General features: G+C 40.2%; 1 protein-coding gene and 1 pseudogene across 5 annotated transcripts; one reads left to right on the forward strand and one right to left on the reverse strand.

Moving 5' to 3' along the window:
* The first annotated feature begins 1,102 nt into the window (after positions 1 to 1,102).
* Positions 1,103 to 20,605, forward strand: NABP1 (nucleic acid binding protein 1). 5 transcript variants are annotated; one of them, XM_053597654.1, is made up of 9 exons: positions 1,103 to 1,657; positions 1,961 to 2,099; positions 5,603 to 5,674; positions 7,170 to 7,245; positions 7,787 to 7,847; positions 9,545 to 11,663; positions 11,945 to 17,789; positions 17,994 to 18,101; positions 19,742 to 20,605. In XM_053597654.1, the coding sequence occupies exons 1-6, from the start codon at positions 1,567 to 1,569 to the stop codon at positions 9,712 to 9,714; spliced, it is 609 nt and encodes a 202-aa protein (XP_053453629.1). In that variant the 5' UTR covers positions 1,103 to 1,566; the 3' UTR covers positions 9,715 to 11,663; positions 11,945 to 17,789; positions 17,994 to 18,101; positions 19,742 to 20,605. The 5 variants fall into 5 exon arrangements, with proteins under 5 accessions (XP_053453629.1, XP_053453628.1, XP_053453627.1 ...); XM_053597653.1 differs by having other exon boundaries at positions 1,103 to 1,354; positions 1,466 to 1,657; positions 9,545 to 17,789; XM_053597652.1 differs by having other exon boundaries at positions 9,545 to 14,886; positions 17,648 to 17,789; positions 19,742 to 20,361.
* A 717-nt stretch (positions 20,606 to 21,322) lies between these two features.
* Positions 21,323 to 22,190, reverse strand: LOC128589746 (DNA repair protein SWI5 homolog; annotated as a pseudogene).
* Positions 22,191 to 22,552: the final 362 nt, after the last annotated feature.

The raw sequence follows: 22,552 nt of genomic DNA on the forward strand, positions 1-22,552 counted from the left end.
AAGTGGAAGACTAGGTGGGACGACTGGTGTTGCACTATCTCCAAGGTCCTTTCTGCGGTAAAATTCCAGCTTTGCAACCACAGACCCTTTCACCATCCACGTCTTTCAGATGTCAACCGCCTTGGCCTGAGCCCTGTTTTTATTCCATTGCACACTTATTTTTTTTTTTTTTGAGACAGAGCTCACTTTGTCACCCTTGGTAGAGTGCTGTGGCATCACAGCTCACAGCAACCTCCAGCTCTTGGGCTTAGGCGGTTCTTTTGGCACCTGCCACAATGCCCAGCCGGGACGGGTTTGAACCCGCCACCCTCGTTATAAGGGGCCGGCGGCCTACCCACTGAGCCACAGGTGCCGCCCCATTACACTTTTTTTAAAATACTGGGTCCTTAATGGCACTGTTTCCAGTGACCAAAGGATTAAAGGGCACAGGTGGAGGACTAAGTTCTGAGGGTGGTAAAAAAAAAAAGACCAGAAAACCCAAAAGGCCTGATTGGTGGCTCAGGTCTGTAATCCTAGCACTCCCGGAGGCGGAGGCGGATGGATAGCTGGAGCTCAGGAGTTGGAGACCAGCCTGAGCAAAGCAAGACTCGTCTCTACTAAAAATAGAGAAAACTAGCGCCGCAAGCGGTTGGCGCCTGTAGTTCCAGCTACTCTGGAGGCTGAGGCCGGAGGATCGGTAGACCTAGGAGTTTCAAGTTGCGGTGAGCTATGATGACGTTAGGGCACTTTATCCTAGGGTAACATTGTGAGACTCTGTCTCAAAGCAAAACAGACAAAAGAAAACTCAAAGTTGGACACTGAGCTGAAAAATTCGGTAGCAGAGCAGCGACGTAGAACTGACACGTCCAGCTGGATCGGACTCCGGAGAGAGCGAGCGGAGTGGGCGGGGCCGAGTGTACTGGAAGGACTAGGTGGGGTGGCCCGCGCTGACAGTCCGGAGGGAGGAGCGAGGGCTGCAGCGCGGCACCCAGGATCTATGCCCGCCCCTTTTCTTTCCTCTACGCCGGGAGGGCGTGCCGACGCCCAGTGACGTCACAGGGGCGGGGCAGCCTGGGGACTCTATCCTGCGCACGGGCACGTTCGCCAGTCGCTGTTTGGGACGGTGGGTGGGAGGTTGTTTCGTCTCTGCTCTGGTTTCGCTGTCACAGGCAGTCTCTTCCCAGAGACCCGGACAGGCTGGGCGCGCGCCCGAGTCTGTGTGAACGACACTTTGTGGAGAGCTGTCTCCTCGTTTCCTGTTTTTTCCTTCCTTTTTCCAAAGATCGGGGCAGTTCGCACACTTGCCATCCTGTAGCTCAGTTGGGAGCGGTGTTGGTGTGCGGAGTGGTGCGTCTTTTTTGAAAATTTTGAACTTGTGAGCGCTTTTTTTTTCTTTTTCTGTTTTTAGGCTCTGTGCTGTCCGGGCTGGTTTCTCAGGTCCCTGACTAACCGCTTTCTGCCCCTTCTCTCGCCACCCCCGCCCAAGGTCGCCCCTCCGCCCTCACCCCTGGCCCCAGAGGGTAGGAAGCTTTGTCCCCGCCCTGCCCACTCGAGTGTCTCTGCAGTCGTAGCCGCACCTGCCTGAATATGAATGGGGTCAACGACCCACTTCTCTTTATAAAAGATATTAAGCCCGGACTGAAAAACTTAAATGTCGTCTTTATTGTCCTGGAGATAGGTAAGTGGGGTCCGCAGTCCACTCCGCCGCCCCCTGTGCGCCCCGGGGAGGGAGATAGAGGCGCGGCAGTCGCGAGCCGGGGGCTTTCCTCCCTCCCCTCCCCCATCCCTTCCCCTCCCCCACCCACGTGGCTCCAGTGGCTCCCGGCTGGCCTCGGATCTTACCTGCGGCGACAACTCTGGGCTGGGCCTTTCCCCACCTTCCAGATGTATTAAATAAAATACTGGAGGAGGAGTTAGGGAACCCTTCTGGACGATTTCATCTAACACACCACTCTCCTCTTTGATTTTTAAATCCTCACAGGACGCGTGACCAAAACCAAAGATGGCCATGAAGTGAGATCGTGCAAAGTAGCAGATAAAACGGGCAGCATCACTATTTCCGTGTGGGATGAGATCGGAGGGCTCATACAGCCCGGGGATATTATTCGGTTGACCAGAGGGTAGGTATGCATGAAAGTAAGGGGAGGCCAGTCTGCAGAATGGAGATTTGGCTAACTCCCCAAGATCTTGGCAAGTTCTGGAGATTCTTGTCTTTTCTGTGGGCCACTCGGAGGAGTTTTAAGCTTCTTTGGTGTTAAATTTGAATGGCTGGGATGTAACACACCTTTGCAGTTATAAAGGCAGTCAGTTGCAGGCTTTTATAATCTTCCACTACCACCACCACCAAGACCCATTTCACAGATCAAATGTATTTTTAAACGCTATTCTGGGGGAGACATTGGGTCTTTTTGTAGATTGATACAGTCCACATTTTGCCTAGGTTGTTTAATTCAGTGTAGTCACTCAGTTTTCAACCGCTCACTTTTTAATGACTTGAAATTTTGGCCAGTATTTTAAGTACGTCATTTAGATGAGTTAAAATTGTAGTTGGGGAATTTATCATTTTCCATGGTATGTAAAGTTTGTACTGGAAAAAATTTAAGAGGGGAAGTTTACACTATCTGGAAGGCTCATTCTCAGAGATTTCTTATGTCTTCTGTTGTAATGTGAATGTTGCACAAAATCCTATACAACATACAGAAAATGTTTGGTAGAAAGACAGCTATAATAACACCATCTAAAAGAGTCAGAGCAGATGGGTGACTTTTAAAATATAATTTAGCACAACTTTTTTTTTTTCCCATAGTCTTGTTTTTAAAAATTTACCAAAGCTCTATCTTAGGAAGATAAAAAGAGGATCTTGAAGATAGAATTTGGAAACTTTTGTGATCCATGGAATTGCAATAATTTATCGGTTGTAACTACAGGAAGAGTAGGTGGAGATTGATCTTTGCCTAATATAATCTCAGAGAAATATTGGAGAGCTCTGAAGGTAGGAGCTTAGAGTTCTTTGATACTATCTTACAGGTCTTACAACATCTTCAGGAAGGGAAGTTACCACAGCAGGAAGTGAGAGTCAGGACTTAGACATTTTATTCTCTTACACTGACTGACTCATTATGACACTAATTATGTCTTTTAAATTTCTGGGTATTTAGAATTCATGAATGAGAGGGTGTGGTAAGGATTAGCATATCTTTCATCCATTGAGTAAAAGTATTTTATACACTGAAAACAGCATCTCATTTCAAATATAGTCTAGTCACAGTCACAGATGGTTCTATCAAAAAATTGGTCAAAAAATAAAACTCAGTAGCTATGGTGTCTGTAGGATGTTAAGGAGAAACAATTACCTAGGAGTATAGTGTAGAGGAAAATTCAAAAGGAAAGCGTCTCTATTTGCTACTTCAGTGTGGCCAAGAGAAGTTATTACATTTCATGCTTCAGCTTCCTCTTCTGTAAAATGGGAATGATTATACCTTACTAAAATAACACTAAGCTTGGAGTCTGACCCAGCATAAGGCCTTTAAATTCAGGTTACATTTAAGAAAAGTAGCTCTTGAAGAAAGTCATCTAAATAATGATTAATTCAGAAAACTTGATTTTAGCGTTCTCATTCCTTAAACTAGTGAAAGTTAAGTATTTTAATTTTTGGCTCTGCGCCGATCACACAGTGGTTATGGCGCCAGCCACATGCACCAAGGCTGGCCATTGGTGCATTGTTTAGCCTGAGCCAGCTAAACAATGACAACAAGAAAATTGCCAGGCATCCCAGCTATTGGGGAGCCTGAGGCAAGAGAATCGCTTAAGCCCAAGAGTTGGAGGTTGCTGTGAGCTGTCATGCTATGGCACTCTACCAAGGGCAACATAGACTCTGTCTCAAATAATAATAATAATTTTAACTGTTCTATTTTTTTCCTCAAAACACACATTTTTGCATTACTATGTAAAATGTTACCAGCCTGTCTCCTCCATCACTGTCTGTATAACTTGAGAGTGGCAAATGGAGCCCTTAATAAATAACTCTCATTGAAATGAGAGGAGCTACACAAAGAACTGTTCCTTGGGCTGATTTGAGAATAATAATGAATAATATTGATTAATTTACCTTTTTTGTAGATTTGCATCTAGAATTGTTTTTTATCGGCAGAAACTGTCTTTTGCAAGAGATTAATTATGTCTGCATTCACAATTGTTCATATGAAACAATTACTCAGCCAGGTCGATATTAAAAATTGCAAATTTTTTTTTTTTTTTTGAGACAGAGTCTTACTATGCCACCCTCAGTAGAGTGCATGGGCATCATAGCTCACAGCAATCTCAAACTCTTGGGCTAAGAGAGTCTCTTGCCTTGGCCTTCCAAGTAGCTGGGACTACCTGCCACAACGTCCAGCTATTTTTGTTGTTGTTGTAGTTGTCGTTTAGCAGGTGGGGGCTGAGTTCAAACCTGCCAGCCCAGCTGTATGTGGCCAGTGGCCTGACCACTAAGCTATGGGCACCAAGCCAAATATTGCAAATTTGGGAAGACAGATTGGTGAATGGTTTATGACTGTAGTTTCTTTTTTTTTATCACCTTGATTAAATACTGCCAATTATTTCATATCTGGGGAACCCTGTGGTTTTTTTTTTTTTTTTTTTTTTTTGAGACAGTCTCACTGTGTCTGCCTGGGTAGAATACTGTGGCGTGACAGCTCACAGCAACTTCCAACTCTTGGGCTTAAGAGGGATTCTCTTGCCTCAGCCTCCCCAAGTAGCTGGGACTACAGATGCCCACCACAATGCCTGGCTATTTTTTGGTTGTAGTTGTCGTTGTTTGGCTGGCCCAGACTGGGTTTAGACCCACCAGCTCCTATGTATGTGGCTGGCGCCCTAGCCACTGAGCTACAGGCGCTGAGCCAAGAGCCCTGTGTTTTTTTATAGAGGCAGAGGAAAAGGCATTACATCAATATTTGACTAGACTGTGTAAAGCATAGAAGTAAACACTAGGGTGTTGATTTTATATGTTATATGGCTGAAAAATAATTTTAGCTTAAATTTCTATAATTAAAAGCTCTTCCTTTAGGCTCAGTGCCTGTAGTTCAGTGGTTAGGGCGCCAGTCACATACACAGGGGCTGGTCATTTCAAACGCAGCCTGGGCCTGCTATAAAAACAATGACAACTAAAAAAAAAAAAATGCCGGGCGTTGTGGCGGCGCTTATAGTCCCAGCTACTTGGGAGGCTGAGGCAAGAGAATTGCCCAAGAGTTTGAGGTTGCTGTCAGCTGTGACTCCATGGCACTCTACCAAGGGTGACATAGTGAGACTCTCTGGAAAAAAAAATAATGAAACTCTTCCTTTCAATTGACTAAAGATGTGTGATCATCTACAGTATAATCTTGTTTTAAAAAGCCTTTTTCTTTTATTTTAGGGTTTGTCATAGTTTAATTATGTCAGGGTTTGGCAGAATTTTTTTATTCCTTTGTAAGTGGCAAGTTAATCAAATTATACATATTGTATTTGATTTACTGTGGCAGAGAATAGGCTTGATCCTCATTTCTACCCCAAATGTAGAAAGTTTTACTTGATTTAAATAGAAGAAAATATACTTATTTTTAAAGAACTAACTTTCCCCCCCCCCCTTTAGGTATGCATCCATGTGGAAAGGATGCCTGACACTTTATACTGGAAGGGGTGGTGAACTTCAAAAAATTGGGGAGTAAGTATTAAAATGCATTTTATATAATTGAATAAATTACAAATAAAGTCTACATTAGTAGGTTTAAACTACAAATCTTATACTTGGCTCCTTTTTTTTTTTTTTTGATTCGTAAACTAAATGTCTTTGGCAGCTTAACTGAAGAAATAACTTTGCATGTACTAGCTAACAGCTATCAGTACTTCAGTACTGTTTCTTATGGTTGCAAATGTCAGTTTTTCCTGGCAAAGAGCAGTAAGTGCTGCAATGGAGACCAACCCCAGTGAGACCATTTTTGTAGGTTTCAGGTCATAAGTTTAAATTTTCTTTTTCTCTGGTTGTGGGTGAATATACTCACATTAAAAGGACTTGCAGCAATGAAAACTGAAGTCCTCTATTTATCCACAGTCTAGGTACGGTGCAGGCAGCCGCAATGCGAGCTTCCGTACACTACCACCCTGGTAATGATCTCCACCCTGACCTGGAGGAACCATCCTCTCTAGGGGTGTAAAGGTAATTCAGCCTCCATGCTAGCCTAGACATTTGGGTTGTATTCATAAAGTACGGTAAAGGCAATGAGCTAAATCATGAATCCATTCTACCTAGTTAATAATGGTTAGACATCTACTTCATTAAAAAAAAAAAAAAAAAAACGGAAAGCTTTTCCACACCAAGGAGATGAGATACATGGTTTGGAAGATCTATTTTTAATGAAAGAGATAAAAAGCAATTATAGAAGCTTGTAAAAATCAGTAACTGGTTTAACACTATATCTTGCCAGAAGGAAAATTAGAGTAGTACTATTAGAGTTATGTGTTATGAAAGGTCTTAGAGGTGTTTATATACTGGAGGTCAGTGTGAAAAGAACCACTGGAGGTCGCTCAATTATTAATGACTGCTCTTTGTCAGAGTCAGTCTAGGATTTACCAAAACTGCTTCTGATTTCTTTCTTGTGGGGTGAGGAGCTAAGAAAATGCTGTGTGTAATGTTAATTCACACCATAGAGTCTACTTACAAGCTACACCTGGGTAAACTGGTGGCTTAATAGCCAGTTTCCTTTATCACCTGGAATCTACTCTTAACCTTGAATGATTGTCTTTGCAGATACACATTGATTGGTCAAAAGAGGGACTGGATGAGAGTGTGTGAATGGATCATGCAAATCCATCACCACTGCTGGAGAAACCACTCTGGAACCCTAATCATACACTAGCATCAGCCTGTGTGGAAAAGCAGGGCAAAGATGTGTTTCTGTCCTTGATCTTTGACATGATTTATTTTTTGCAGTATACAAGAAAGAATTTAACTGTGAAATAGAATGTTTTATGTCTTGTAGACAGTCAAATATTGAATGTTTTTATGAGACATCATTTAGAAAGTTATTGTTATAAATGAATTACTATATTGCTGTTAATTTGGCATCTAAATTCTTCATTCCTGTAAGTTGGGGATGTTGTATAAAGGAAGATTGATTATTTTATTGCAGAAGTCCTTTAACTTCTTCATTTTCTTTCAGATTTTGTATGGTTTATTCAGAAGTGCCAAATTTCAGTGAACCCAACCCAGATTATCAAGGACAGCAGAACAAAGGGGTAATTAGTTAAAATGTATAGCATGTTTTTATGATTACGCTTATTTTGATTGTTAGAAAGTAATGAAGAGAGGGCGGCGCCTGTGGCTCAAGGAGTAGGGCGCCGGTCCCATATGCCGGAGGTGGCGGGTTCAAACCCAGCCCCGGCCAAAAGAAAAAAAAAAAAACAAAAAAAAAAAAAAAAAAAAAAAAAAAAGAAAGTAATGAAGAGAATTTTAAAAACATCTTTATAGTGATTTTTATTACATCTGTTCTGTGAGCCTATACATGAGGCTGTAGCACCATATATTACATATTCTTGTATATGTGCTATTTTGCAGAGTGGATAGTATTAACAAGAAAGATAATAGGATGTGACAAGTCGAGAGGCTTGTATTTATGAATATTACAACCTTGAGTGGACTTAGACAAGCCTTCGAAAAATTTGTTAAAAATGAAAAAATGAAAACTTAAATTGAAATAGAAAAGGTGTGGTAATGTTATGATATAAATATGTTATTTTATTTTCATTTTGTTAAGTTAAAAACTTTTTTTGGTTACAGAGTGAACAGAAGAGTAATTCCATGAATGGTAATATGGGTACAGGTACATTTGGATCAATGGGTAAGATTTTTTTGTGTGTGTGTATTTGTGATCAAGTATAAGAATTAAGAGCATTATGAAAGATTTAGAGGAAAAGAATTGTCTTTAGGCGTAAACTAGTATTAAAGGTGAACTACTAGTTAACAGAGAATTTCAAAAGAACTGATTTTCTAGAAAGCAGATATACTGTTAAGGCAACTTATTGGGCATATTATATATTTAAACATTTGGGCCAGTAAGTGGGAATACTGTGATAAACATTTACTCATGATGAGAATTTTAAGTTTTGGTGATGTCTATGAAGAAGTTGCATATTTTTTTACACTAATTTTTATAAAATTTTTGTAATCTAGTGATTAACTTAAAATAGATGCAGAATTACTGATTATTTTGGTACACTGAAAGCCTTTTATCTTCAGATTGCTCAACTTAATTTTTCATATACTGGTATTGCCTCTTTAAAAGACGAGCCTTTAAAGGATAACCATGATCCTTCGATGTCATGTTAATGGTCCTTGCAGCCCTTGTTGAAGGTCTTTTGAATTTTTTTTTTTTTTTGTAGAGACAGAGTCTCACTGTACCGCCCTCCGGTAGAGTGCTGTGGCCTCACACGGCTCACAGCAACCTCTAACTCCTGGGCTTATGCGATTCTCTTGCCTCAGCCTCCCGAGCAGCTGGGACTACAGGCGCCCGCCACAATGCCCGGCTATTTTTTGGTTGCAGTTTGGCCGGGGCTGGGTTTGAACCCGCCACCCTCGGCATATGGGGCCGGCGCCCTACTCACTGAGCCACAGGCGCCGCCCTTGAATTTTTTTTTTTTTTTTTTTTTTTTAAATTGAGGAAAAGTCTTTTGTGGTTGGAGCTCATTAGGGTGTTTTATTTGACCTGATGGCTATAGTTTTTGGTATAATTAATGATCATATCCCTGGGAACTTTGCTGTTTTTGTCTTAAAAAATTAGAATTACATTGTCTGTTTTGAAAGTCATATTTGAGCCAAATGTCAATACTCATGCTATTTTGTTTTTTCTTTTTTACTCTTACAATGTAGGTAGAACACACCTGTGTTTTTTTTTTTTTTTTTTTGAGACAGAGTTTCACTTTGTCACCCTTGGTAGAGTGCCATCGTAACTCACAGCAGCCTCCTACTCTTGGCTCAAGCAGTTCTCTGGCTGCTGCCTCTGGAGTAGCTGGGACTACAGGAACCCACAACAATGTCTGGCTATTTTTAGTGATGGGGATCTCACTGTTGCTCAGGCTAGTCTTGAACCTGTGAGCTCAGGGCAATCCACCTGCCTAGGCCTCCCAGAGTGCTAGGATTATAGGCGTGAACCATTACACCTGGCTTACACACTTGTTTTATTTCTACTCTAATTTTGTTGCCCAAGTTGACTTTTCTATTATTTGTTGTTGTTGTTATTATTGTTATTGTTGTTGCAGTTGTCATTGTTGTTTAGCGGGCCTGGATGGGGTTCAAACCCACCAGCCCCGGTGTATGTGGCCGGCACCCTACCCACTGAGCTACAGGCGCCGCCGTGACTTTTTTCTATTAATAAGTGTCAAATTAATGTATTTGCAGTAATCATACATTTGTAAGCATGTGTTGATGCAGTAATCATACATTTGTAAGCATGTATGTTGGAGCTTTAAGTAGATGTAGTCTATAGATTATAATAGACTACTTGTGAAATTATTGATGAATTTTCATATTCTTTTTTAGGAAATGGTATTCAAATCGGTCCTGAATCAAGGGGATACCAGTTTTCATATGCTGGTAGAAGCAATGGCCGGGGACCTATAAATCCACAGCTACCAGGAACAGCTAATAATCAAACAGTCATGACCACAATAAGTAATGGCAGGGACCCTCGGAGAGCCTTTAAAAGATGACCGATGCCAAATACTCACATGTAGTTTTTAAACTACATGCCCTACTTGAATACTTAACTGCACTTTTATTTATTGTTAACTGTGAAAAGTATGTCCTTTATGGTTTTCTGTTATGTTTTTGGTTTGCTAAGAAGAGTGGTTTGTTTTTTATAACAAAATTGTTAAGCTGCTCAAATCTCCTATTGAAGAATGGGAACATTCTGAAAAAGTAGGGGCTTATTTTTAAAGCAAAAATATTGTTGAATAGCCTCTAAAAACCCTGCACCCATTTCATGGGTGAGTTACTTAAGATAATTATTAGCTTTATGGCCTCTGTGAGTCTATCTTCTGTATACATTTTGTAATATTTAACATAAGGCTTAATGGAAGAAATACTTCTTCTTGAATATAGATATTGTCAACTAAAGCAATAACCATCAAAAAAGCAAAAACTTGGTTAACGATAACAGCATTTTTTGAGTATTTATGGAGCCAGGAATGATTGATTTCATTGAGTGACTGCCATTAAGATTTTCCAAGGACTGAATCATCCTAAATTCTTATTTTATTACCAAAAGACAGATTCTTTATTAGAATTATGGTTTGGACAATGATCTATGCTGTAACTAGTAATTTTTAGAAGAAAGCTACATTTACTTTATTTTAGGGTAGTGCTCTTAACATTTGTTACCACCTTTGTAGATTACATTGAAGAAAAATTTAAAACTGAGGTCTCGAATATTTATTTTTTTAATTACCATGTTAAATATTAAAGTATAATCTGAGGGAGTTGTAAAGTCATAATAACATTGCTCTAATTATTTTTAAAAATAAGTGTGGTGGATAAACATAGTGAAGGTGATTCAAATTGAATTTACGTAGTAATATGCAGTCTTAGTTACAGATCCTAGGTATTTACCAGGTACTCAGCCTGCAGTGAAAATCTTACATACTTAATTTAAAGGGTGTGTATATGTCTGTGGTCAGAGTTTCTGCACACAATTCACATAGCCTTATTAGCAAAAGTTAAGAAATGGCTCTCTCAAAGAAGCAGCTACAGCTTTATTCAGAAGTGTAAAGATGGAATTATTTGTCATACATGGTATCCACTTCCACGTTTTACTGTAAGGTGGATAACCAGTAAATTTTTACTTTGTTAGAACTCAACTCTTCTTAAATATTATCTCTTGAATAAAAGTTGCATTTATGTTAACTACTTACCTAATTTTTGCTCTCTTTCAATGACTTAACATGGAGAGCCAGTGCACCTTACTATAGTTGTAGTGGACCTCAGCCTGGCGGCTGCTCATCTCTACATTTATCACTTTGTTTTTCCTACTTCAAATCACACGATAATTTACGTAGATTTTGTTGTGTGAATATAAAAAGTGCCAGATTATTTGCTCGAATCTAGTGTGTTTAACAAAAATGTCAGTACATGCTATATACTATTAAGCACTGTGTAGGTAGTGTTAAGGGTTAGACAACATTAAATTAGCTCCAGGACTTTGTTTATGGTCCATAGTAATTTTGTAGCTGTGGTTTATATGTATTATAGAAAAATGTTTTCCTTTATCATATATTAATGATTACTGTAAATTTGGCTTTGTGACTAATACTTTATTAAGATTTTCACATTTCAAAATACCTCAAAAGTTGTGTGAGGGTTGGGATAGAGTATAGTTCATCAGATTGTAGATGTGTAGCACTTAAAAAAATGCAGCAAATTAGTATATAATTTTTAAAATTTAAGTAGAGATAGGAACAGTATTTTAAATTATTTTTGAGAGAAGATAGCACATACTCTTTCTTTTTAAAGAAAGAATTTTGGAGTTTTGAAAAATTAAAATACTCTCAGGTGTGGATTGCCGGGCTTCCAATCCTGGCCTTATTACTCTTCACTTGTGATACTGGGCAAGTTGTTTACACTTGAAACCTCTGGGCCTTATGTTCTGCAACTATGGAAACAAGTAAGTAATAATACTCCTCCTTAGAATTGTTTTTAAGATTCCTTGTAAGTAATTAGAATGACTTGTAGCATGTAATAAGCAGTCCAGTATTGTCTAATCATACCTTAATGTAGAAAGAAAACGCAGCATCAGGTGTGTTAAGTATTGTCATCTTTTAACATGTTGAGATTAAATAGAGAAAAACTTAAGCTTTTACTTTTGTCATTGACACTTGCCTCAATAATTTAACCTTGTTCTGTGTCTTCTTTAATCATTTATTAACAAATTTCTTTTTTCTTAAGGGAAACCTCCAAAACCAAGGCAAAATGAGTTACAATCCATAATGAATATTTGCCTTACCAGTCTACTTGGACCGCACTCATCAAGAAGTGAAGAGGAAGAAAGTTTTCCACCTTCTTCCTTCTTGGTGCTTTTGGCTATCAACCTTGAAATAAGTTTGAACAACACCTGCTGAAAACAAAACCATTTAGTACAGAAATACACTTTCGCAGAATGGGGTCCCCCATATTCTTTCTACAAAACAGTTCTGAACAGTGGGTTGGTCTGAGCACACCAGCTTGCCTCTTCTGTTTGGGTGGGTTCTGAAGGGAGTTGCTACAATGCAAAGACTGAAAGATGAAAGCCTATAGGCCAGATAATGGTATTTCACAGTGAAGGCTCCAGTATGCTTTCCCATAGCACTTAAATTATTTAGGGGTCTCTGTATTGTATAGAGCTTTGCCTTGTAATAATCTCAGTAATTCTGGTTAAAATTTGAAGACATGTTTAAATGTGAGAACTTTTAAAGTATAGGATGGTAGTTGACTAGCTTTAAAATTTAGTTTTTCTGAAAAAGGACAAGTTTTACATCCAAAGATACAGTTGCAGTTATTAGCTTAGATTTTCTGTAGGTTTAACATTTCAGCTTAGTTACTAAAATGACATGCTTGTCAGGTATCATTAGTATAAATGGCAGTTTGCTCCAAGCCATTTTAGGTTGCCTGTGACTCTTTAGCTTTTTTTTTTTTTTTTTTTTAAGGCAAGAGTCTCACTTGTAGCTCACAGCAACCTAATTCTTGGGCTCCAGAGTGGCCGGGACTATAGGCATCTGTCACAATGCCCAGCTATTTTTTTTTTTTTTATTTTTAAAGCAGTGGGGTCTTGCTTTTGTTTAGGCTGGTCTTGAACCCATGAGCTCAGGCAATCCACCCACCTCAGCCTCCCAGAGTGCTGGGATCACAGATGTGAGCCACCATGCACCTGACCTCTTTTGCTTTATTTGAAAGAGACAATAAACTGAACAGGATGTATAGTGGTATTAACTTGGAACACACCCCTTAACTCTAATACAGCAGTTCTCAATCTGGGTTGTGATCCCTTTATAACAATGAAAATACATCGTGGCGTTAGGAAGGTTGAGAACCACTGCTCTAATCTCTTGAGATTACTTGCCCTACCTATAGCTACTAGTTTTTTAGATCTACTTTCCCTTCTCTGTTTTATCCCATATCTGGTGAAAGTCTGTACATAATCAGGTAGAAAAAGATGGTCACAGTTTTTCTCTAGATAAACTCAACCTTTACCATGGTAACAGTCTGAAAACCTGTGTGCTGAGGTTCCAGCCAATGATTAAATATTGGGGTAATTAAACAGTCCTACATTTTACAAAGTGGACTAGACTCTTCATAGCCGACCAACTACCTGTATTGATCACCTCTTTAAATTTGCCTAATTTTTTTAGACTGGACATGAACCAGATGTATGGATCAGTATAGTAGTTCCTTATATTGGCCCGTTTGTTAGTCTTTTGGTTGGTCAACTTAGGTTCTACTATAGTTGTAATAATAAACAGTTTATGTATGCTGAGGAAACCTGATGACCTTTGGAACAGCACTGTTGTGAATGGTGTGTATGCCCCAAGGGAGAAGCTAGGAAAAAAACGTTTTACTTTCAGGTATATTTAAATTCTCTCCAAATGCCTCCAAACTTTATTGGGAACCACCAAAGTTTGGATTCAAATATTATAAACAGATTACTCAAGATTTCTGAACTAAAAGGATCTACTGATGTTTCTCAAAGCATATAACTGGAGAAAGTCCTATGTATGACAAGTCACTTAGTGTTTTTCCCTGCTAACATCATACCCCAGAGATACAAGACAGCAGGCATGATGTAAAGGAAATGGACATTTTGACAAATTTGACTAGTAGATCTTTCATGTCAACCTTTTGAAAAGTCATGGTAGACAACCCACAATTTTGCTGTGGCTCCCCAAGCTTTGAGACTGTGCCATCCCAACAACTTAGAGGATAAATGTCGACCTATACTGGACCTCAGGTCTCAGGTCACTGACATAACCCTGTTCACACCTTTGCTTTTGTTATCTCACATCTACTGAAGGGCTATTGACGTGTTTTTTCCATTTCTAAATGGAAAAATTCAAGTAAATTTTGTATTTGAATTTGTTGGAGTATTTTTTTTTTTACTCCAATTAAATTTATGCTTCTGTACATAGGATAGTTTATTGAGTTATGTTTTGAATATGGGTTGATTAAAATTCTTGAAGAAGTGTCTCGGCACCCATAGCACAGTGGTTACAGCATCAGCCACATGCACCGAAGTTGGTGGGTTCGAACCTGGCCCGGTCCAGCTAACCAACAATGACAACTGCAACAAAAAATAGCTGGGTGTTGTGGCCAGCGCCTGTAGTCACAGCTATTTGGGAGGTTGAGGCAAAAGAATTTTTTTTTTTTTTTTTTGCAATTTTTGGCCAGGGCTGGGTTTGAACCCACCACCTCTGGCATATGGGGCTGGTGCCCTACCCCTTTGAGCCACAGGCACCACCACAAGAGTTGAAGGTTGCTGTGAGCTGTGACGCCACAGTCCTCTATCAAGGGTGACATAGTGAGACTTTCAAAAAAAATAAAAACTCACCAAAGAATGGTTTGTAAGCCACCTGCAGGAGACTTTCCCAGGAACTTGTCATACATAGATCGTGCCTCTGCTCTACTAAAAGGGGGACTTTATCTATAGATTCGGGAGAACTGCACTTGAACCACCTTGGGCACTTAAAACCCCTGGAGGTCCTGTCTCCTGTCCTTGAGCTCTCTCCCTTTAAAAATGAGGTAACTTTGGAAATTACATATGTTTTCTCAGTTTCTTTTTCTTGGGAAGACTAATCGAAGATGGGAAGACTTAGAAGGATGTACTTAGAAGGATGTGCCTCCAAAGGACAACACTAAGGGTAGAATGCTTAATTCTTAGTGGAATAAGAGGTTCAGTATGGCTTCTGGGTGTGGGTGCCACAAATTTTGGATTAGGTTCAAAGATAATTACATTTCATGAATGCTAGGATCAGCTCTATGGGAAGGGGCACTGTCAAAAATAAGGTGGCTTTTTTGGTTCGGCACTCATAGTTCTGTTGTTAGGGTGCCAGTCACATACACCAAGCCTGACTGGTTCAAACCAGGCCCGGGCCTGCAAAAAACAATGACACTGCAACAACCACAAAAACAGCCGGGCATTGTGGCTGGCCACCCATAGTCCCAGCCACTTGGGAGGCTGAGGCAAGAGAATCTCTTAAGCGCAAGAGTTAGAGGTTGCTGTGAGCTGTGACGCTATGGCACTCTACCAAGAGCAACATAGACTATCTCAAAAAAAAAAAAAAAAAAAAGTGACAGGGTTGGAGGCTTGATAAATACTCCTGAAAATGCCTAGTGGACTCACCCTTCATCTTCCATTTACAAATTTCAATCCTGTTCTGCACCGAGAAGCAGCTATAGTGTTTGCACAAGTAAAATGCAAGGGATGACTTAATTGCCATGTGGGGCTTCAGTTTCAAGTGTCTATAGCCCTAATGGGAGACAAACCTCTGCCCCTAAGTTGCAGGACTTCAATGAGTAAAACTGAGTAGTCAGCACAACTAGTGCCATCTACTGGGTGATTACTGCATAGTTCCTGTAGCATAGGAATCTGGCTTAGTTAAGAAATGGGGGAAAATTTTATAATTAGTAACAATTTTTTGCCTGGTGATTTAAGTATGATAGAGAAGACGATTAGGGGTAATCGCGCCATTTGTTTATTTCTAGTTTATGAACAAGCAATTCTCTGACATCAGAAGTAAATTTCAGTTTAAGCAGATTAAACCTTGAACTGCCCCTATAAAGCTGTAGGAAATACGGGAAAGTTTCCTGAGTTTGTGTTCTCCTTTGTCAGTATTACTGGTGAGAAGAGTAAACTGTTAAGAATGCCTTTTGGTAGTTTGTGTTTTGGTGAGAACAATTGAAGTAGTAAAACACGATGCTGCATTTACAACTTTCATGTCTCTACCCAGTGGTATTTTATAAAATCCTCCTGCTGTTACTGTAGTTATGAGAGCTTTGCAAGACACGACCTATTTTAAGTGTCATGAAGTGCTTTGATGAAAAGAACATGGTGTTGAGCTGAGATCTTGGTTTGAGTCCTGGATCTGCTCCTTACTGGCTGCATGGCCATGAGCCTCTATGAAGCAAGGCTAACGCAGTTACCCACCTGGGGTTGGGAGGACTCTGTGAGCTAATGTGTGCAAGATACTTGCTCTGCATCTAAGGCTCAACAAATGTCAAGTTCTTTCTCCATCTGAAATGGAAATAAGACAAATACTGGTCATTTCTCCATTGCTACTATTAGAAAGCAATCTTCTATAATTTAAAATCTGAAATCAAGGTAATTTATAAAAATTATTACAATTTACTTTTTTTTTTTTACAAGTGTGTTTTTAAAGTTTTCTCTGGGCCCAGAAAAGCACTTATGCTGGAATTGATAATTAGCCATGACAGCATGTAGGGTTGAGTCTTCAAAGAACTGCTCACTGGCTGAGTTCCTTGTGCTGTTTTTCCATTCATCTATGCCCAGAGGGTGAGGGCCTGATGATGAAAGTGCAGAGAAGAGGGAGGACTTGTGAGCCAGGGTTTGTGTGAGAGAAGAGGTCAGTGGCCTAGGAACAGGCAAGAGGGCACACTGGGAGGAATTCTCTGTTCCCAGTGAGCCCTCGATCTTGCTGCACACCCAACAGCAATAAGAGTAATTTGTTGACTTTTGATAGCTAAAGCATTCAGTAACTTTTCCCAATGTTTTATGAAAATTTTCAAACATACAGAGATACTGGAGGAATTTTAGTGTAAACACTTCTTAACTCACCACTTCAGTTTTCATTAACACTTGACTCTCCTTAACTCACATGTCAGTGTATCTGTTCCATGTAATCATTAAACCCCTTTTAACACATTTCAAGTAAATTGCAGACATCAATACAATTTCACTTAGTATTTCAATATGCCTATTCATTGGAATGCAGTATTTTGTAGGCTTTTTTTTTTTTTTTTTTAGAGACAGAATCTCACTTTGTCACCTCGGTAGAGTGTCCTGGTGTCACAGCTCACAGCAACCTTCAGCTCTTGGGCTTAGGTGATTCTCTTGCCTGAACCTCCTGAGCAGCTGGGACTACAGGTGCCTGCCACAATGCCCGGCTATTTTTGTTGTGGTTTGGCCCCAGGCTGGGTTTGAAACCTCCACCCTCGGTATATGGGGCCAGTGCCCTACTCACTGAGGCACAGGTTTAGCCCTATAGGTTTTATTATAAAATTTACATACAAAGAAATGTGCAAATCATAGGTGTAGACTTCGAGTTTTAACAAACGCCTAAGCCTGTGTAATTCAAACACCTATCAAGATATAGAACATTGCCATTACTCTAGAAATTTCCCTCATGTGCCTTCTCAAGTTTATCATCCTTTCCACTGCCCCACAGTCATCACTCTACTGGCATTTTTGAAACCATTCTAAAAGGGAAACTTTCATATGTGCCAAGGTCACCTCTAGATTTTTCTATAGAGTTTGTAACTCCAACCATCCAGAATACAGCCAACACAGCCCCCTCATGTGTCTCAGAAAACAATTCCAAATGTATTTTTTATTCTCTTTTGACTTTAGCTTAGTTTCAGCCTTCCCTTTTTTGCTTTCTTAAGATTTACACCTGGTATTCTAGACTGTTGGGGCAGAAACTGTGGAAGCGAAGACCGGCTGAGCAGACCTTGCCCTCCCAGGACTGTGGCTGGAAGATGGCTGGCTACCTGGGGAGGGCACATGGCTCATCTGCCCTGGACAGCTGTGAGTAAAGGGGGGGTGGGCAGGGCAGACGTGACAGTGGTCCTCTGTTTGCCATAGAGTGCCAGGAGGAGAGGGGCACACTGGAACTTTAGTGTTTGCAGGTCAGGTCATTGGCTCTTCAGCACATGAGAATTTTCAAACACTCATTTTCTTGAAGTATGAGTTTGCCTGAAGTGCCTTCGGCCCTGGATTTTGTCCTTCCAGGTTGGGATTCAGAATTGGCATAAGAAAAGTGACTAAGTTACTTGTCAAGCAAAGACCCCACTGCTTAGTCTACAGAGAAGTGTCCCTGCATGAAACAGACTGAAATAGGTAATAGCTGTGTTTTCTTTCTCAATGAATATGCACATGTATACACATAATACATTAACCACTGTCATGTGTTACCACGGCCACAGAGGCATTTCTGCTTTGAGCTCCACATTTGTCAGTCGCATACATATCAGATTTCTCCTTTGCTTTTTCATCATTAAAGGAACCTCTCCTACTTCTTTAATAGGCTACATATAAATTATTGAGCACTAACTATATGCCTAGTACTATGCTAGTGAGTTACCTACATTATCTCATTTACTCTATAAAATGAGCGTGTGAAAGAGGTTTCATTATCCTCACTAGAAGGACTGAGTAATTTGCCTGAGATTCTGCAACTAGGAGGTGACAAAAGTCCCAAATACCAAATCCTAGTATCGTAGGAATTTCAGAGACAAGCTGTTTCTCTGTTACCCAGGTTGGAGTTCAGTGGTGTAATCATTGTTCACTGTAACCTCAAACTCCTCAGCTCAGGGGATCCTCACACCTCAGCCTTCTGAATAGCTGGGACTACAGGCATGTGTCATCATGCCTGGCTAATTTCTAAAAAAAACTTTTGTAGAGACAGGAGTCTGCCTGTGTTGCCTAGGCTGCTCTCAAATTCCTGGCCTCAAGCAAATCTCCTACCTCTCCCTCCCAGAGTGAGGATTGTAGATGCGAGCCCTACACCTGGTGCATTGTTCATTCTTTTAACTGCTGAGACATTGGCTAGTGCTTCATACAGGACTGAGAAGTGAAGTTGGTTTTAAAATGAAGTGTAGGCAGAGGGAAAGATGAACAAAAATTTGAACAATTCACCTTTTTACCTGAGATTAGTCACACTTTAAATGTTAACTTAATACAGACCCAATTAGTCAAAGAAATTTACAATAAAAGTGGCGTCTCAAGTAATAGAGATACTCTCCCTAATGCCCAAATAGTTAAAAAAAAGGGGGGGGGGTGTTAAATTCTATTATTTAAAAATGGAGAAAAAATTATAACAATGGCTCACAATCCAGGAGCATTTGACAGAAGATTGATAATTTTGGCTACATTTACATGTTTAAAAAAATAAAATGACAAACTAGGAAAAATACTGTAATATCACCAACAAAGGGCTAAAATTTCTAATATGTAAAGAGCTTTTATAGAAACAGAGAAGACCAACCACCCTGTGGAAGAACAAGCAAGAATAATGGACAGTTCACAGAAATAAATTTAAATGGCCCTTAAGCTTATAAAAATATGCTCACCCTTGCAAGATGATTAAAATATCACTATGATACTATTCTTCACTTTTGTATTAAAAAATAAATGAAAGTATGAAAACATACTCCTTCGGTGATACTATCAGGAAACAATTTTCATTCATAGTGGAAGGACATACAAAATTATGGGGAGAGATTTAGCAATTTTACATTTGAATTTGTCCTATGACCCAACAATCCTGCTTTGGGGGTCTCTCTCTCTCTCTGATAGATGATTTGGGAATGGCTGGTAGCACACCCTCCCTATTTGCATGCCTTTGAGCCATCTTCCTTTTCCTTAGTGACAGCGGACTTGGCTAGGGGACAGCAGCAAAACTGATACCCACAAGAGACTGAAAAGTGCTTATGAGTTGATTGGGACTTGCTGTCTCATGATGTGCTTGTGTCCCCAAGGCTGCTATGAGAACTCATGGACAGTACTAGATAGCCCACTGGAGGATGAGCGGCCACTTGAGAAACCTTGGCTGACAGCCTGCCAACACCAGACATGTGTATGAGCTCCCTTGAACTCTCCAGCTCCAGCTGAGTTGCCAGCTGACTTCAGCGGCCTGAGTGAGAACAACAGAAGGACAAGGCTGTGCCCTGCCACAATCGCTGACCCACAGAATCTTGGACTAATAAGTGATTGTTGCTTTACGCCACTAAGTTCTGAGGTAGTGTGCTATACATAGCAAAAGCTAACTGATAACAAAACTAAAGATACAATGGCAAAAATATGAAAAGACATGTTCACTGAAGCATTGCCTGTAATGGCTAGAGACTGGAAACAACTCAGATGGCCACCAATTCAGGAACGGTTGAATAAGCTACAGTGCATTCACCCAGTGGAATGCTAAATAGCGCCAACAGAGTTGGGAAAGCATCTCTACATACTTTTATAAAGTGATCTTCAGGATATTTTGTTACATGAAAAATACAAGGTGCAGGATAGTACAGATAGGTATGTTATCTTTTACTTAATAAAGGGAGAATATAAGTATTTATTTTGCTTGTCTTTAACAAATGGAGGATAAAACAAGAAACTAACGATTTCTTATAGGGAAAGAGAGCGCACACATGGAAACTAGATTTCACTAAATACACTGTTTTGTAGATAGAACTTCAGAACCATGTAAATGATATACAAACACATACAATCAAGGTAAAAAATATTTGTATAGTCATAACGTCACTTAATGACCAGCATACTTTCTGAGAAGTGGTGTCATTAGGCAATTTCACCCTTGTGTCAACATCATAGACGGTTCTTACATAAACAGACATGGGATAGCCTCATGCACACCTGGTTTGTATGCTACAGCCTATTGCTCTAGGTTGCAAACCCATGTAGCATGTCACTGTACTGAATACCACAGACAATTGTGCCATTATGGTAATGATATATCTAAACAGAAAGATACAGTAAAAGTATGGTATAAAAGATAAACAATGGTACACCTGTATAGGATACTAACTTGTCATAAATGGAACTTGCAGCACTGGAAGTTGCTCTGGGTGAGTGTCTGTGAATGAGTGGTGAGTGAATTTGAAGGCGTTACTGTACACTATTATAGAATTTATAAACATTGTACACTTAGGCTACACTAAATTAATTAATTAATTTTTTTGAGGCAGAGTCTCATTTTGTTGCCCTCAGTGGAGTGCCTTGGCATCATAGCTCACAGAAAACTCAAATTCTTGGGCTCAAGTGATCCTTTTGCCTCAGCCTCCCAAGTAGCTGAGACTACGGGTGCCAATCTTGCTCAGGCTGGGTCTGAAACTCCTGAGCTCAGGCAATTCACCTACCTTGGCCTCCCAGAGTACTAGGGTTACAGGTGTGAGCCACTGTGCCTGTCTAGGTAACACTAAATTTATTAAAAATATTTATCTCCAATAATAACCTTGGTTTACTAAAACTTTTTAAGTTTTAAATATTTTTAAGTTTTTGACTTCTTTCTAATAATATTTAGTTTAAAAACACTCACAGCTTCTCATCTACACACCCGCCTGTCTCTCTGGGCCATGGACAAGGGCTATGAATTGCTGCTCAGTCATGTCCAGACCAAATTTTGGATACAACTCCTTGGTGGTGACACCTCAGATCATGGCTAGTTTGCCCAGCAGCATCTGCCCTCCATTCTTGGTGTCACTGTACTCAGGGAGCTGGGCAATGTGGCCCTCCAGGTCATCCACGCTGTATCCTTCAGATATTAACTGAGAGATCTCCTTGTCCAGCATGTCCTCCTCCTCCTTCAGTTTCTGAATGTCATGTTGCAGAGACTCCTAGCTTGTACCATCAGACTGGTCAGACATCGGGGATGGTCAAGGGGATCTGAAGGCACGGCGGTAACTTCGGTGGAATCTCCCGAGGCCTGGAGTCCGAGGCCCCCGAAGCGGGAGATTCGGGGATGCTAGAGGGTCGAGGGAAGGGCTGGGGAGTACCTCTCAGGTCCTCCAGGTAACTAGAATTCCTTGAAGGAAGCTATGAACTGTTTGACCGAAAGCTGCGCGTGCACCCAGCGAGACTCCCCCCGCCCCTTCCCAGAGTGGGTGGGGACAGCAGTTGCACACAAATGCTGCTGGCGTGGTGACTTTATTTTACTTTTAAAACTTTTTTATTTTAAACTAAGATACACACAAACACACCCCCACACACATAGGCTAGCCTAGGCCTACACAGGGTCAGGATCATCCATATCACCGTCTTTCACCTTCATCTCTTGTCCCACTGGAAGGTCTTCATGGGCGATTACATCCGCGGAGCTGCATCTCCTATGATGACAATGCCTTCTGAAATGACTCCTTCAGGACCTGTCTGGGGCTCTTCTTGAGGAGGTGTTACTATTTTCAGAAATATGTCCATGGTTGTTTGCTTGTATGACCTTGGAACAGCCACAACATACATACAGCTATGACATCACTAGCTGATAGGAATGTTTCTGCTCCGTTATAATCTCATGGAACCACCAATGAGTATGTGGATTGTTGTGGTCAATTGTTGACTGCAACTTTGTTATGTGGTGCATAACCATATATCCAAAGCAAAAGCAAAATAACCCAGAGAAGAATTATTTCATGTATTTTAAATTCGTGTCTTAAAACACCCAGAGAAGAATTATTTCATGTATTTTAAAAGCACAGTTATTTGTTTATCCCTATTTAGCGGGTATACCTTCAAGTAAAAATGAATTAAGGAGAAATATTAATATTGTTAATAATAATGTC

This window comes from Nycticebus coucang, chromosome 7 (assembly GCF_027406575.1).
Source record: "Nycticebus coucang isolate mNycCou1 chromosome 7, mNycCou1.pri, whole genome shotgun sequence".
NCBI classification, from domain to species: Eukaryota; Metazoa; Chordata; class Mammalia; order Primates; family Lorisidae; genus Nycticebus; species Nycticebus coucang.

Coding starts and splice junctions, on each gene's coding strand:
- NABP1 (XM_053597650.1), top strand. CDS start 1,567: ATGAATGGGGTCAACGACCCACTTCTCTTTATAAAAGATATTAAGCCC. Junction 5,675..7,169: donor GAACTTCAAAAAATTGGGGA/GTAAGTATTAAA, acceptor ATTTTCTTTCAG/ATTTTGTATGGTTTATTCAG. Junction 7,246..7,786: donor AAGGACAGCAGAACAAAGGG/GTAATTAGTTAA, acceptor TTTTGGTTACAG/AGTGAACAGAAGAGTAATTC.